The following is a 13,574-nucleotide window of genomic DNA, read 5'->3' on the forward strand; positions in this document are numbered from 1 at the left end:
GTGACAGCTAAAGAGTCTGGCTCCTCGGGGACACCAAGCATGACTTATTAAATGGGTTAAAACACATGTCTAGGTGGAGTTAAATCATAAATAAAACAGCAACAGCAGGAACCTTCTCCGAGCATGAAATGTGGAAGCCTCGTTGTAACCCACTGAAGTTCTCTCTTCAGAAGCAAACTCTCTCTATTAGACTCCTGAAATCTGCTTTACTACAGGGAGCACAGCTCTTCAGCTGAGCACAGAAGTGAGTCTGGCAAAGTAGTTCCCAATGGCAGAAATTGCCAGAGCACGCACAGCATGAAAAGCATCTCCCGGTTTCCTTAGAATTAATTTCTGCTCAGCATTCACTGGAGTTTAGCACCACTGGCAGTCGTGTGTTCCACCCTTGGGGCAGGCAGGCAGGAAGCAGTGATGCTGATTTGTGTAGTTCTTTGAAACATGATTTCAGCAAGCCAGGGGGTGAAACTGGTGTTCTCTCCCTCTGTTGGCATTAACCAGGCTTAGCCCTGCTTCGTTCATCAGCCCTGAAATAGTGTACCATCCTGACATGGCTCTGGCCCTAGCCTAGATACCTCAGCAGAGCAGGGAGACTCACAAAAATATCTTCAAACCTGAAATTAGGAGCATCATATATGTGAGTGCAAAGGTAAAAAGCAGTAATGAAAAAGAGGTTGTCCACAAGAAGGTCACTTCCATTTTGACTTTTCTCTAAGGTGATGGATGAAAACCTTAGGGGAAGGATTTCAGCTCTACTATCAAGTTTCCTCATCCACTTGAGGAACAAATATGTTTCTCATGGGTACATACTTAGCAGGTTCAGATACTTGCTGAGGCACAGTCAGGTATCTGTCTGTTAGTCTGGTATGAGCAGGGTGGGCAGGTGTTATGTACTCAGACTTCACATGGCTAATACGAAGTCTCATCTGGGACTCACTTGTTTTGCACAGACAGATTTCTCAGTTTCCAGGTTTTCTTGCATATTTAAGGAAAGAATATGGCAAACAAAAGCTTGATATATTGACCTGCAAAATATTGCACTTGTTGAAATTTTTGCATGTTTTCCAATTACATCCTGGATTCGGGCTCTGGCTGTCCTGTAAAATGATGAAAGATTTTTCTGACAAAAGAAGGCACGCATTGCAGTGAGAGATGCATTTATTTCATACACAGGCTCATCATCAAATTTAAAAAGACAGAAAACACTGTCATTATTTTCAAAGGGAAAGTACATTTCCCTCCCTCCCCTTAATGATCATATCTAAAAACCTTCTTATTTCCCTCAAAAATCCTGCTGTGTACATCACAAGGTGCATGTTCCATCTGAAGGTGCTGTTTTTTCTGCAGGCTCAGGGTGATTACAAGGCTGAGCGCTATCTGCAATTATGGATTCTGTGGGGGAGAGCTGTGTGCATAGTATTCATCATCGAAAATTGACATCTCCCTCTGACATCCCACCCTGCCCCTAACATTGGAACTGTTAGTTTTTCTAAGACTGTGAAGCAGGGGATTAGCTGTGCTTCACAAAGTCTGGCAGATCCATTCCTGTGCGCAGGGTAAGCACTCCAGCCTTCTCCAGGGCAAAGGCTGGATAAACAGAATCGGTAAATTTGTGTCTGATGGTGAACAGCACCAGTCCTCTCTCTGCATTAAAGAACAACAGTCTGCCACCATTGTAATCCAACAGGATGCCGATCCTGGCCAGTTGTTCTGTCACGTGTACATCACTCATCACATCCATGTGAAAAAACCTGTAGAGAAAGCTGCAGGAAAATGAAAATCAGAATACAATGAGTCTCCTCATTGTGATTTACCAGAAATAACATACCGCTTAATTTCACCTATTAAGAGTTTGCCATATACAGCAGCACATCACATGGCAACAGAATTTTGCTCAGTACATAGCCCACCTACCTGAAGTGGCATTGCTTCAAAGCCCTGCTCAGCACACCAAGGAGTACTTTTGTTCAGCATCTTTGAGTTCTTATGGTAAGAGCAGACTTGCCAAAATTGTGATCTTCTATATTTTTTATATTACACATCTTTGTGTGGGGATTTAAGCGTAAGCTGTGCTTTAGCAAAACCCTTTGCTTCTCAGATGTTTTGTTTAGCTGGTCACGTTCACGTATCTGCATAATTTTACTCTAAAAAATAAGTCTGTTTACTTCAAGAGCACCTTTACACCACGAGAAAGGTTATGATTTACTGAACTCCAAATAGTCTGATGCAGGCCCAGAGAAGACTAGCTGGCAGTTCTGCCACATAACAGGTGGATCCCTGTTTCTGTAAAGGGCAGGGCAGAAGAAGGCATTCCCTATGGAGGCTTGCATTCTCCGGAGCTAGAAAGATTCAATAAAGACTGTATTTGTGGACATTGGTGGGATTTTGTGAAACAGTTCAAGACATGAACCGTCTGTGCCTGGAAAGATACATTAAGGTACATTAAGGCACATGCAAGACAACGAGGTGATGTGAGACAGCCAGCATTGCTTTACCAAGGGCAGACCATGCCCAACCAGTCTGGTGGACTCCTATGATGGAGAACTGGTCATCAAAGAAAGGGCAATTGATGTGATGTATGTGGACTTGTACAAGACCTCTGACAGAGCCTCACACCACATCCTTATCTCTAAATTGAAGAGATGTGGGTTTGAAGGGTGGATAGAACTTGGTTGGATGGTTGAAGCCAGAGGATTGTGTTCGGCAGCTTGATGTCCAAGTGGAGGCTGGACACAAGTGGTGTTTTCCAGTGGTCTGTCTGGGGACTTTTGCTCTTCAACATCTTTATCAATGACATAGACAGTGGGACTGAGTGCACCCTCAGCAAGTTTGCTGATGATACCAATCTGCATGATGTGGTTGGCATAGTAGAAGGGATGCCACCCAGAGGGACCTTCACAGGTTTGAAAAATGGGCCTTTGTGAACCAGATGAGGGAGGCAGGTTGGTTGGAGATTTTTTAATATATTTATATATATATATATATATATATATATATTTTTTTAATGAAGGAGAAGAGGTTTAAAGTTCCTTTGCAGTTGTCCTTTGCTTGCAGAAAGAAAACAGACAGGTCCTTTCTGCACTTGAGAGTCTTAGAGCTGGCCACCTTTACTTATATGACACACCTAAGTAACTTCTCAGTTAGCTAGACTAGCTTTACCTGGTTTGTGTAGGACAGCAGTGCATGCACCAGGAAGTGTCACTCAGTCCCACATCACTGCTCTGTGGTGTTGTTTCATAGCAAATCCCAATCCTGTAGCTTCTGCAGGCAGTGACAACAGTTTCCCAGTAATGACATCCTCGAGCAGGCAGTGGTTCACCCAGGACTGATGGGAACCTATTTGTGGAAGAGGCAGAGAACAAAGTGAATGTGGTGGTAGGCCAGCCATACTGTGATATCTGTTGCAGCCACATCATGCAGCATCATCAAAAATTACTCAAGGATGATACTCTTTTCTTCTGACTGTGGGGTTCTACCTAAGATTTGAATGTTGTCCTTGTGAGTCATTCTGTTTTTGCACTAAGATGGGCCCATCTGGAGTACAGAAAACTCATAGCAAAAGGTGGAAAAGGGGACTTTGGAGGCAAACAAACAAACAAAATAACAACAACAAAAAATATAATGGCTATTTTAAGTAGACACAGTGACAAACACCACATGTGCAAGTGGTAACAGTTTAAAAAAGTGCTTAAATTTGTAATGCTCAATTACCTTATGGGAAGCCATGTGAGTATGGCACATCATACAAGTGGCTCTGTGCTTGTGGTGAAACTGACAACAGCAAGTCAAAAATAAATAAATAGATGGAACAAGTCTGGGTACAGTCACTCTAATACACACCAGGGGCACTTCCTGATTCTCTAAAGCCAAGGATGCTTTGACAAACCTTTCTAGTAATGCCCTCAGCAGAGGAACAAAGTGAAAGGACAGATTCCCTCTAGCCACAGTGTATTTAAGAACAAACTCAAACATTTGGTCTTCCCAGTACAGCAACAGATTCCTTTGAGACTATAGAGCTCTGATACATTAAGTTCTAACCACAGACTGAGATGAATTCAATTGTCCTAGTAAGCAATTCCTCTGCCTTTGACTTTCTATGGAAATTCCTCAACATCAAACACTGTCTGGCACCTACACCAATGCTGCAACCATTGCAGTGTTGCAGTGAAAGGAAGTCTGTCACACAGTGTCCAGGGCTGCCCACTGAAACAATTCAACTCTACAAAATATGTTAGTGAGGTGTGAAAGCTGCCTACGGAGAAAAGCAAGAGCGAGGCCCATCCTGAACGCTGGCTGCGCTCACAGCCTGCTACTCACCCAGTGAATGTAGCTTTCTCTGGAAGACAGATCACAGTTTCATCAGGGGAGATTTGCAAAGCGGGATGAGCTGTGTCACTCAGTATGTGAAATCGAGTTCCTGGTACAATTCAAAACAAAAAAAACACCAGTTCAGGGAGGCTATCAACATTAATACAAGATGAATCATAACATGTTAAATTACTGCTATTTTAGCTGGACAGAATTGTGTCTGCTGAAAGGTAGTAGTAGCAGAAAACTGGGCAACAATGCATAAACTCTTCTGACCTGTGTCTGTTCACTGCATCAGTATTCTGGAAACCAGGCCCAGAGATCAGGCTATGCTATTCAGTAAATTAGGTAGGTATAAAGCACTCCTATGTGTTAAAGACAGTTGAATCATTTTCAGTCATTTGCTTCTTCGAAATAGCAAATTTGAATTCAAAGGCTGGTTTGGAAGAATCACGTATGATTTAATTATGTCATATCTCTGACAGAATGTAACAGTTTTGCTTCTGATGTCACACCAGTTTTACACAGACATAAATATGACAACTTCAAATAAATTTGTCTCAGATTATTTTAAGCAGATAAAATACGGCCCCTTTTATCTCAATAGCTTTCTTTTTTCTCCTGTTAGCAAAAGTTCAGCTACAACTTCTGGAGAAAGATGATAAGAAAATTACTTCTTTGCACATCTATCCCATTCTTTTTCTTTTATTTATTTATTTATTTATTTTTTCTGACATCAAGAAATTGTGACCTACCTTTAGTTGAGATGAGAGCAGCTTCACTCTGTTCACTCGTCCCAAACGTATTGACAGCCCTCAAGTAGAAGAAATAGTTCACATTGGGCTCCAGGGATACCTTCAGTTCATGTCTCTTTATACCAGCAAAAGATCTGCAAATTTTGAAGATTTACATACATGAAAATATATGCAGATATGCAAACCAGGAAAGACAAATTTATGCAAACAGCAAACCCACCAAACCGCACTGCTGACTACTGCAACAACAGGCACCACAGAAGAACTCTAGAACAGAGGCAATCACTATTTTCACCAACAGCCAGCTTTTGTAGGGGCTTTGCTCTTTCACTCAATATGTCCTCCCTGAGTTGTCAGGCCTTTGCTCCTTACACCTTCTCATTCAGTATAGTCATTTCAGTGTAACACTGTATGTTCATTTTGCAGCATGATCACATAAAATGCAAGCAGAACAGCATAAAATTCTCATCTGCTTCCTGTAAAAATTCTGCATTACAAAATGAACAAGCTAATGAAGATGAAAGCTCGTGATTAATTAATCTGCTTGATAGTGAATGTGATTGCTGTGTTTGTACTGTTTGGATACAGGTTCCAGATAGAAAAGAATGAATACCCTCTTCTAAGAACACACATAAACCAGGATCTTTTTATTATTAACTCCTCACTCACAAACTGATTATCAACAAAGTCTTGGCTCTGTCTCCCTTGCTGTGCCATGTGCTCTAACAGGCTGGTTTTGCAAGAGGCAGCAGCAGGAGAACTGTCTTTGCACAGTGCCCTGCTCTAAGTCTCCTGTTTGAGTTGTCCAGAAAAACTCAAGCACTAACATTCACAGCTACTGATGTATTGCTACACTGCAGGCAAAAGTGAGTCAGCATCCAGTCAATCTGCTTCACAGGCACTTGGAGGCACCAGTAAAAGCACTTGGGATAGCTAGAAAGATGTCAATTTTATTCTATATATTGTTGGGAATATGAAAGATCAACTTAACAAATTAGCACAGAGTGGATCCTGAGTTTCCTCACTTTTACCTCATATAATAATGACAAAGCAATATAGTGTATACCCACTGAATTGTATGTGTGTTTGTGAAGATGATTGTTGTTCTTTCTTTTGTTTTGTTTGTTTGTTTGTTTCAATAGAATGGGCAATTCCCTTCAACTAATTAGTCCAGAAATCTTCAAGGCAAGCTTTCAGTTTTCAAGTGTCTACCTGACCTCTAGGCTGAAAGATGGTAACTTCAGTGGTAAGGAGATTAATTCAGAGGAGTCAATCTGCACTCCAGCAAATTCACAAACAGCAGGTTTGTTTCTAGTGAGTATGCAAGACGCCTTCCTTTCCAAACAGGGTTAGAGAGCCCAGGATGGTAGGTACCCTCCTGCAGATCGTGTCACTGTGGGGAGCTAGATTCAATAAATCACATTTTTCACCACTAATTACTGTAAATCTAGAGAAGGTAGGGTAGGCAAGCCAGCTGTCAGGTAATTTCTTTGCAATTCGCTTGTAGTGAATGTTTTTCCCCACATGTCCCAGCAGAGAGCAGTACAATCTGAAAAATAATAAGCGCTCATCCATTAGGATTTTTTACAAGCCTCTGCTGCATTTATTAGACTAAGATAAAATCCCACAGCCCTACAGACAGCATATTCCTGTTAAAACCACACAGACCTCTATGTCTAGGAGGATAGTGCCTGGGGGAAAGGCTGCTGCATCAACTTCATTAGTCCATAACAAGTATTTTGTACTGACAGGTGACATTAGAAATGATTAAAAACACAGAAAAAGCAGTGGGTGTTCCTGTGATCTTTTCAATTTGAAAGAATTTCAAACCATTCAAGGCTCTTGCATAGTCAGCACTGGGCCTTGCTGTCTTCACAGAATATACCACATTAATGCTAGAACTGCTGCAATGTAAACGAAAGAAGTAGGTTGCCCAAAGCAATTGTACTTTTGCTTCATTAACCAATGCCCTGACCATGAGAGCACTTCATCAAGGCACCAAGCTGAAGTTCTTGGAAACTTCCCTGGAAGTTTCAGGGAAGAGATGCAAGATTATGAGTGACCTTTAGACATGAAACAGGAAAAAAAAAGGTTTGTCTGAGCATAGGAGGCAAGAGAAAAAGGAAAGATGAGTTGAACAAAAGTGCAAGGTGGGAACTGAGTAAGAAGGGAAACAGAAAAGAAGCAATAGAAAGAAAAATGGGGCTGGAAGCAGAGGAATGGGACAAGAAGTTGGCAACCAAGTTTTGAACTAAAAATGTTCATGCTTCCTCTACAAGTCTGGTCCAATCGCCCTTTAAGATTACTATCCTGACATCCTGGGTGTGACTCTGAAGCAGAAACCACCAAGAAGCTTGAACAAGAAGTTACCAGGTGAGATGAAATAAGGATACACTAAGCTATCCACAAAGGCTTTTTGTGGCCACATGTTGATCAATAAGTCTGAATTCCAGCCACGTTCTTAGCTTAGTGCCTTCTTATGTCTTCTGGAAATTAGACGACATTTTCTTTTTACATATTAACTTTTATTAAACTGATGTTTTATAAAACACAAAAATTCTTCTACCTCTAAATGGGCAAGTAAATTTTAATGCAAAAGGTAAACTTGGAATATTCATGCTCTTAAGTCTAGATCCCAGAGCCTGGGTACTCAGAGAAGATTTTGGGTCCAGTTGATTGCAGAATAGAGTCAACTATCAAAATTCCTCTTTCAATCTGAAATTCTTCAAAGAAGATTTGCTTGCACATTTAAATCTGAAAGCTGTAACAGTGAGAAAGAAATACCTAGTCCTTATCTTTATGACCTGATCTTTATGTATATCTGGTTAGTAAACCAGCGATCAGATTTTTGAATAGCATTCTCTACTTGATAATCTTTTTTTAGCCAGCCTTAATCTGCCTAGGAATAAGAGCCCATCATGTTAGCTCCAATTACGGCTTAAGAAATAGTCCTGCTGCTGCCAGCTATGAAATACAATGTGCAAGGAAGAAAGACTTTCATCTTCAACAGTTAGCCAGCTCCAAGATGATGAGAGTCTCAGGGCAAAGATGAAATAGGTGTTATTCTACTTTCTCTGAACAGAGGATAAAAGGATAGGTTGTGGGAGGACAAGAGGTCTTCCCAGGTTCTGAGCAATCGTTGTTTGTCATGTTTCAGAACCACGCAGTCAGTTAAAAAAAAGAAAAGTAAAGATGAAGGTATGATTGCTGTCCAGCTTGTAGTGATAGAAAACAGGTGTGGGAGAAGGAAAATGCATTTCTAATATCCTGACTATGCTGGTGAAAAGCCATTTCAGTTCAGAGCTCTTGTAAGAAGCCATGCAGCTAGATATTCCTTGAGACTGCCAACAATATTGAAGCATGTAGTTTTGATCATGCAAGAGGAATGTAAAGGCAACTTTTTATTTTTTCCTATGTATTTCCCACATATGTACAACTGCCTACTTTAAGGGTGATTGGAAATGCAGTAGTTTTATTGTTAAGCATGATGTACTCTGTCCTTTACCAGAAATGTTTTAACATTTGTACTGTCCCCACAGTCTCCTGGCATCATGATACAAGCTTCAAAATCTAGAAATTCAATAAATATTTTAAGTTAAATATTTTATGTATCTCTTCTTAATCTCTCCCCTTATAAAAAAATTGTAAGTCTCAAAATTCAGGCTCCAGATATGTGGTATGGGCTATTCAACACAGAGCAGAAAGGACTAATGTGTCTCTCAAACTTCAAATTGCCAAGCGATATTATAGCAGAAACTAACTGTCTGCTAAATTTGTGATTCCCCGTTTCTAGTGAAATCTGATGCTGTGTTTTGATGCATGTTTCTCTGATCAGCATCTCATTTATTTCAAGAACATCACATCTAGGGAATGTTTTTTTTAATATTGCATGAACCCAGAAAATGATAAGCCTGGTAGTGATTCACAACGCCCTCTGTGTTGTAATTGTCATTCCCGCCCCCAGCATCCCACTGAAACAGCACCTCCAGACCTGTGCTGTGCTGGTACCTCTGATGCCAAGCTAGAGCTGAAAGCATGTGGGCTTCTGACAAAAAGCGCAGAAGCACAAAGAAGGGGTGCACCATGAATGCAAAACAAACAAACAAACACACAAACAAAAAAAAAGAGTCTTTGAAGCTAAATATAAAGAGAAAATTGTCCTGAATTCCATCCAGCTGTGCTGCATTCTTCATTTCCTTTCCTCCTTTCCTGCTCTAGCTGTTGCAGGGTTGGGTTAGATCACCAAAGCTTGCAATAGTCTTCATTGCTACCTTAGATGGCAAACTCAGAACAAGCATAGAGGAGGAAGATTCCCTATTTTCTACAGAACTGCTTCCCTCGCTGGCTGGACAATCTGATAGCAAAGCTATCAGAGGGAAGTATACTATCCTGTTTCCCGTGTTAGATCTGTTCTTCGAGCAGGCAGAAAATTTCAGTCACTAATGGTGTCAGTATCACATTAATGGAGAGGATAACACTCATTCACTTCAACTTTTATGAACTCACTGCATGCCATAATGATTTCTGCCTCCCCAAGTCTTACAGATTTCTCCTAACGTGATACATAGCTTTCCTCTGAACAGCCCACACACCTAGTCCCTGGACTACACTTCACAGTTTTCCATCTTCCACCCACAGCTCCATTGACTTCTCAACACAAAGAATCTGAATGGCAAGAAAATAGCAGAGCTCTGGAAACTGAAAGAAATATTTCAAAGCCAGTTAAGAATTCTGGAAAAGAGTATCAAACAGGAGCTTTGAAACCCCAGAAGTAGGCCACAGAGTGGTGGTTGTAGAAGATCTAAAAGCACTGTATATAATGTCATATTCCTCATGTGGTTAGTTGAAAAAGAAAACACACAGAGAGAAAACCTGGATTTTTTGATGTTATTTAGAAGAAAATATTTCATGAGGATTTCTAGAGGTTCCTGAAGTTCTCTTTTTGAGGAACTGGAACTGCTCAAGAACACGCTGAATGCTACAGAGGGCTTGCTCAGTCCAGGCTCATGTCGTACCAAGAGTATACTTTTGACTTTACTTGCCAGAGCCCTCCTACATAGGTTTTCATTGAACAGGTTGTCACAAAGCAACAAAATGTAATGGAATACTGGTGGGAAAGTTTCACCTCTACTGCCAAACAACCAACACCCACCTCCAATAATAAAATAGGAGGCAGTACTTTCAGAGAAGCCTTCATGCAATAACAGCACCAGCAAGATGCATGCCAGCCTGGCTATTTTCTTCACCCAAAGATGAGGTGCACTGTTCACCAAAGTTCTCTCCTGGAGGAAGAAGAGTAAGGCAGATTCCCACCCCATTCTCATTTTCATCCCCATGCCCATCCCATATCTGTTCTTCAGTTTTTCTTCCTTTCTCTTCCTCTCTATCTTCCCTCACATTCTAAATCCTATTTCTCTTTCCATCCCTGGTGTGACATTTAAGATGCTTTGAGTAGAGTCAAATGGTACAGTCATATATGTTTAACAAGTTCTTAGTGATTATACCATATTGGCAGATATGAACTTTAATATTAATTTCAAAGTTACTGAAGTAAACAGTCTCACTCTGAGCACTGTGGCCTTTGAGATTCTGTGCTGAATTGTTACCTGCTTATTCCTACAATCTTTAGCCCAAGTAGGACTGTACTGTAGCAAAACACTCCCTCCTTTGGCTGCTTTCTGGGCCTACCTTGCTTGCTTTCTTCCCCAAGGTTTACACAGGAGATAAGCAGCTACAAGCACTTCCAGTGCCTTATGTGCAGATCCCACTGGGACTCACACACACCTCCAGCTTTTTGTGGGGGCATTTCACCCTGCCTGTTCCACTCTTGGCAGTGTCCCTTGCTTTGCATAAGTTTCCAGAATGGCATGTGTGAATGCAGCCACTCAGGCTGGGACTGCAGATGGCAAACTCTGTGAGATGGCTGATTATTATTGCCCACACCTTCTCTAGGTGCCCTTCCCTCACCTCTGCTTTCCTACTGTGCACTTAAGAGGTGCTATATGAATTTTCGAGGGCTGCTGGGAAGTGAGTTTGAACACCCACATGGGCACTAGGGAATTACACAGCTAAGGGATTGATGAGAGACACAGGCTGTCTGTCAAAAGCCTTTGTGTTTGGCTGGTCCCCAAGATAAGCGTTGCTCAGGAAACCTGTGAAGGACATGCTCTGAGCTTTCAAGGAAGATAGTAAAAAGAAACGACAGTGTTTTCAGGCCCAAATGCTCCTATGTGGGCATTAAAGACAGAACTTTATTCCACCTAATACAGGTACATGGCAAAGTAACACAAATACCCTTACATGTACTTCCAGAAGGCAACTCAGACAATTTAAGATCTGATTCACCACCTGGAGCTATTTTTCTAACTCATCAGCTACATAAGGTATTATTTTCTAGTCCTGATTTACACCTCAGAGCATTAAATGGGAGCAATACAGGTAACATGCCCCATCTACCAGTGGGCTCCTTTCCCCCTGGATTTATACACATATACAAAAAAGTACAATTTTTTTAAAAGAAGGGAATTCTCCATCCTTGAAATGTGCTGCACTATTATAGAAGCTTCCTAGGTTAATCTCAGAGGGGCTGTTTTCAAAAAAAATAAAGAGAGTTATTGCTTTGGGGGAAAATATGTGGTTAAAAGGTGGTCTTTGGCTCTCTAAAAGGAAGGTCAAAGCACTTCTACAAATACAGATATTTCAACTGCAGCAATTCAGAGAAAAGTCTTGATTTTAACTTCTGTGAATTTTTCATGTGTCACAGCGAAAGGACAGCTTCTGCCCACATAAAGGCCAAAAAGTCAAATGTGACTCAGTATAATTATAAACATCTTTGATTTTGCATAGTTTATTTGAAAAGGGGAATGGGTCAGTTCTGGCAGCTTGTTGCCACAATTAACTCCACACTAACAAAATGCTTGGTGCTAACAACGCCTCGCTCACAGATGACAGAAATGGGCACACAAGCTGGTTCTTTTTGAGAAAAAGAGGCAATTCCAGTTAACAGCAATGAAACTTAAGGGCAGACGTATAGCCCAGGTTTCAGGAGCAGCTACATTACTCCTGACCAACAGAGACTTTGGCAGTTTGACAGTGTCCTGATGGCCTCATGAAATATGTATAAATCAGAACAGGTCATGGCTGCTTTCCCGAAGAGCAGGAAAGCTGGGTGAGTCCACTCCTCCTCCTGCTGCTAGCATTAACAGCATGCTGGTGCTGGGTAAAACAGGGTCTCTCAACCTTGCAGAAGTTTTTTTCTATCAGTTACTGGCCTGCTTTCATAAGCAACAAAGCACATGCAATTGCTCTGTCTTGCCTGCCTACAAGAAACCTGTGAACTCTTTAGTCCACTTAACTAAATTTGACTGCAAGGAACATAGTCAGGACAGCAGTGGGCTCAGCTATACTTTAGGAGGAATCTGCATGTGCGCAGATAGGTCATCAACTTTACTGGGGCACCAGTTTCTGTGTCCGCAGTTGGCTCCCATTTAGTTCCCCACACAGCAGAGAGCAAATTGAACTGAACCCCTTCATCCCACTCCTTCCTGCAGAGCTCAGCTGCTTTCCTGCCCCGCCTGGGGCCATCACAGCTGAGTGGGAGTGACTGTTTCCCCGGCCAGCACAGTCCTGCAACTTCTGGTTGATTGCAGGCAGTACAGTGTCTCCAGGGTTTTGGCCCCAAATGAGAGGGAGTGCTCGGTTAAGCAGAATGAAAAGGAAGTATTTTTATATCTTTCAGCCTAATCTCACAGATTTGTATCCAGCCTCTAAGATCCTCAGCATGCAGAAGCTTATTTCTTTCTTGCATAGTTGAAGAGAGAATAATCTCTTGTCTAAGACTGGTAGTCTGGGGAGCACTCATTAACATCTGCCTAATCCGATATACCTACATTTTGCAATTGTGGCACTGACCTGAGACCTTCTCCTTCTGGTGAATGCTGTCTGCAGTACTCCAGGGTGAAGGACTCTGCTGCTGCTGAGGCAACCTGCCAGCGGATGGTGGCTGTGTCCCAACACACTGTGCAGTCTTCAGCCTTGATGGTGGGGATGGCAGGTGCTGGGGACACAGGAACACATTAGCTGTACTACACCAGCAGCTGGTAGGGGATACTTACAAGGAAAGGAAGAGTCATCACCCCTCAAGAAGCACAAAATAGATGGCTTAGCCTGTCCTGCAATGATCTGCAGCTTATTCATGTTTCAACAGCAAAGAGTTACCTTATAAGGAGGAGCGCAGGGGGAATGTGCTGGCAGAGCCACTGTGAATATTTGCATTTCTGCACATCCTTAAAATGTCCAAGTAGATTTCTATGCCTTTTCTCAAACATACATTCCTCATTTCCACCTTTCTTTATGGAGCAGAGCACCAAGGCAGTACTGTGTATAGCTCTGTCCAGGCTACCTCCGTCCTGTTCTCAGCAGTTCCTGCATAAACTGCATCAGTAAAAAATACGCTGCTGTAGAACTGAGAGGAAAATGATGAGTTTCTGCTATTAACACCACTATTATGTGGTG

The 13,574-nt window shown here is 41.8% G+C and overlaps 1 protein-coding gene across 1 annotated transcript in view; it reads right to left on the bottom strand.

Moving 5' to 3' along the window:
- Positions 1-1,137: 1,137 nt before the first annotated feature.
- Positions 1,138-13,574, bottom strand: part of CMYA5 (cardiomyopathy associated 5) — a 44,370-nt gene continuing 31,933 nt past the window's right edge. Inside the window, exons 9-13 of the mRNA XM_015848627.3 lie at positions 12,972-13,116; positions 5,061-5,194; positions 4,315-4,414; positions 3,157-3,333; positions 1,138-1,760 (exon numbers count right to left, since the gene is read on the bottom strand). Of these exons, the coding sequence (XP_015704113.2) occupies positions 1,508-1,760; positions 3,157-3,333; positions 4,315-4,414; positions 5,061-5,194; positions 12,972-13,116 (809 nt within the window). The 3' untranslated portion in view covers positions 1,138-1,507. The remainder of the gene's footprint in view (positions 1,761-3,156; positions 3,334-4,314; positions 4,415-5,060; positions 5,195-12,971; positions 13,117-13,574) is intronic.

Source organism: Coturnix japonica, chromosome Z, assembly GCF_054131305.1.
Source record: "Coturnix japonica strain WE chromosome Z, WE-NBRP24, whole genome shotgun sequence".
In the NCBI taxonomy this organism is placed as follows: Eukaryota; Metazoa; Chordata; class Aves; order Galliformes; family Phasianidae; genus Coturnix; species Coturnix japonica.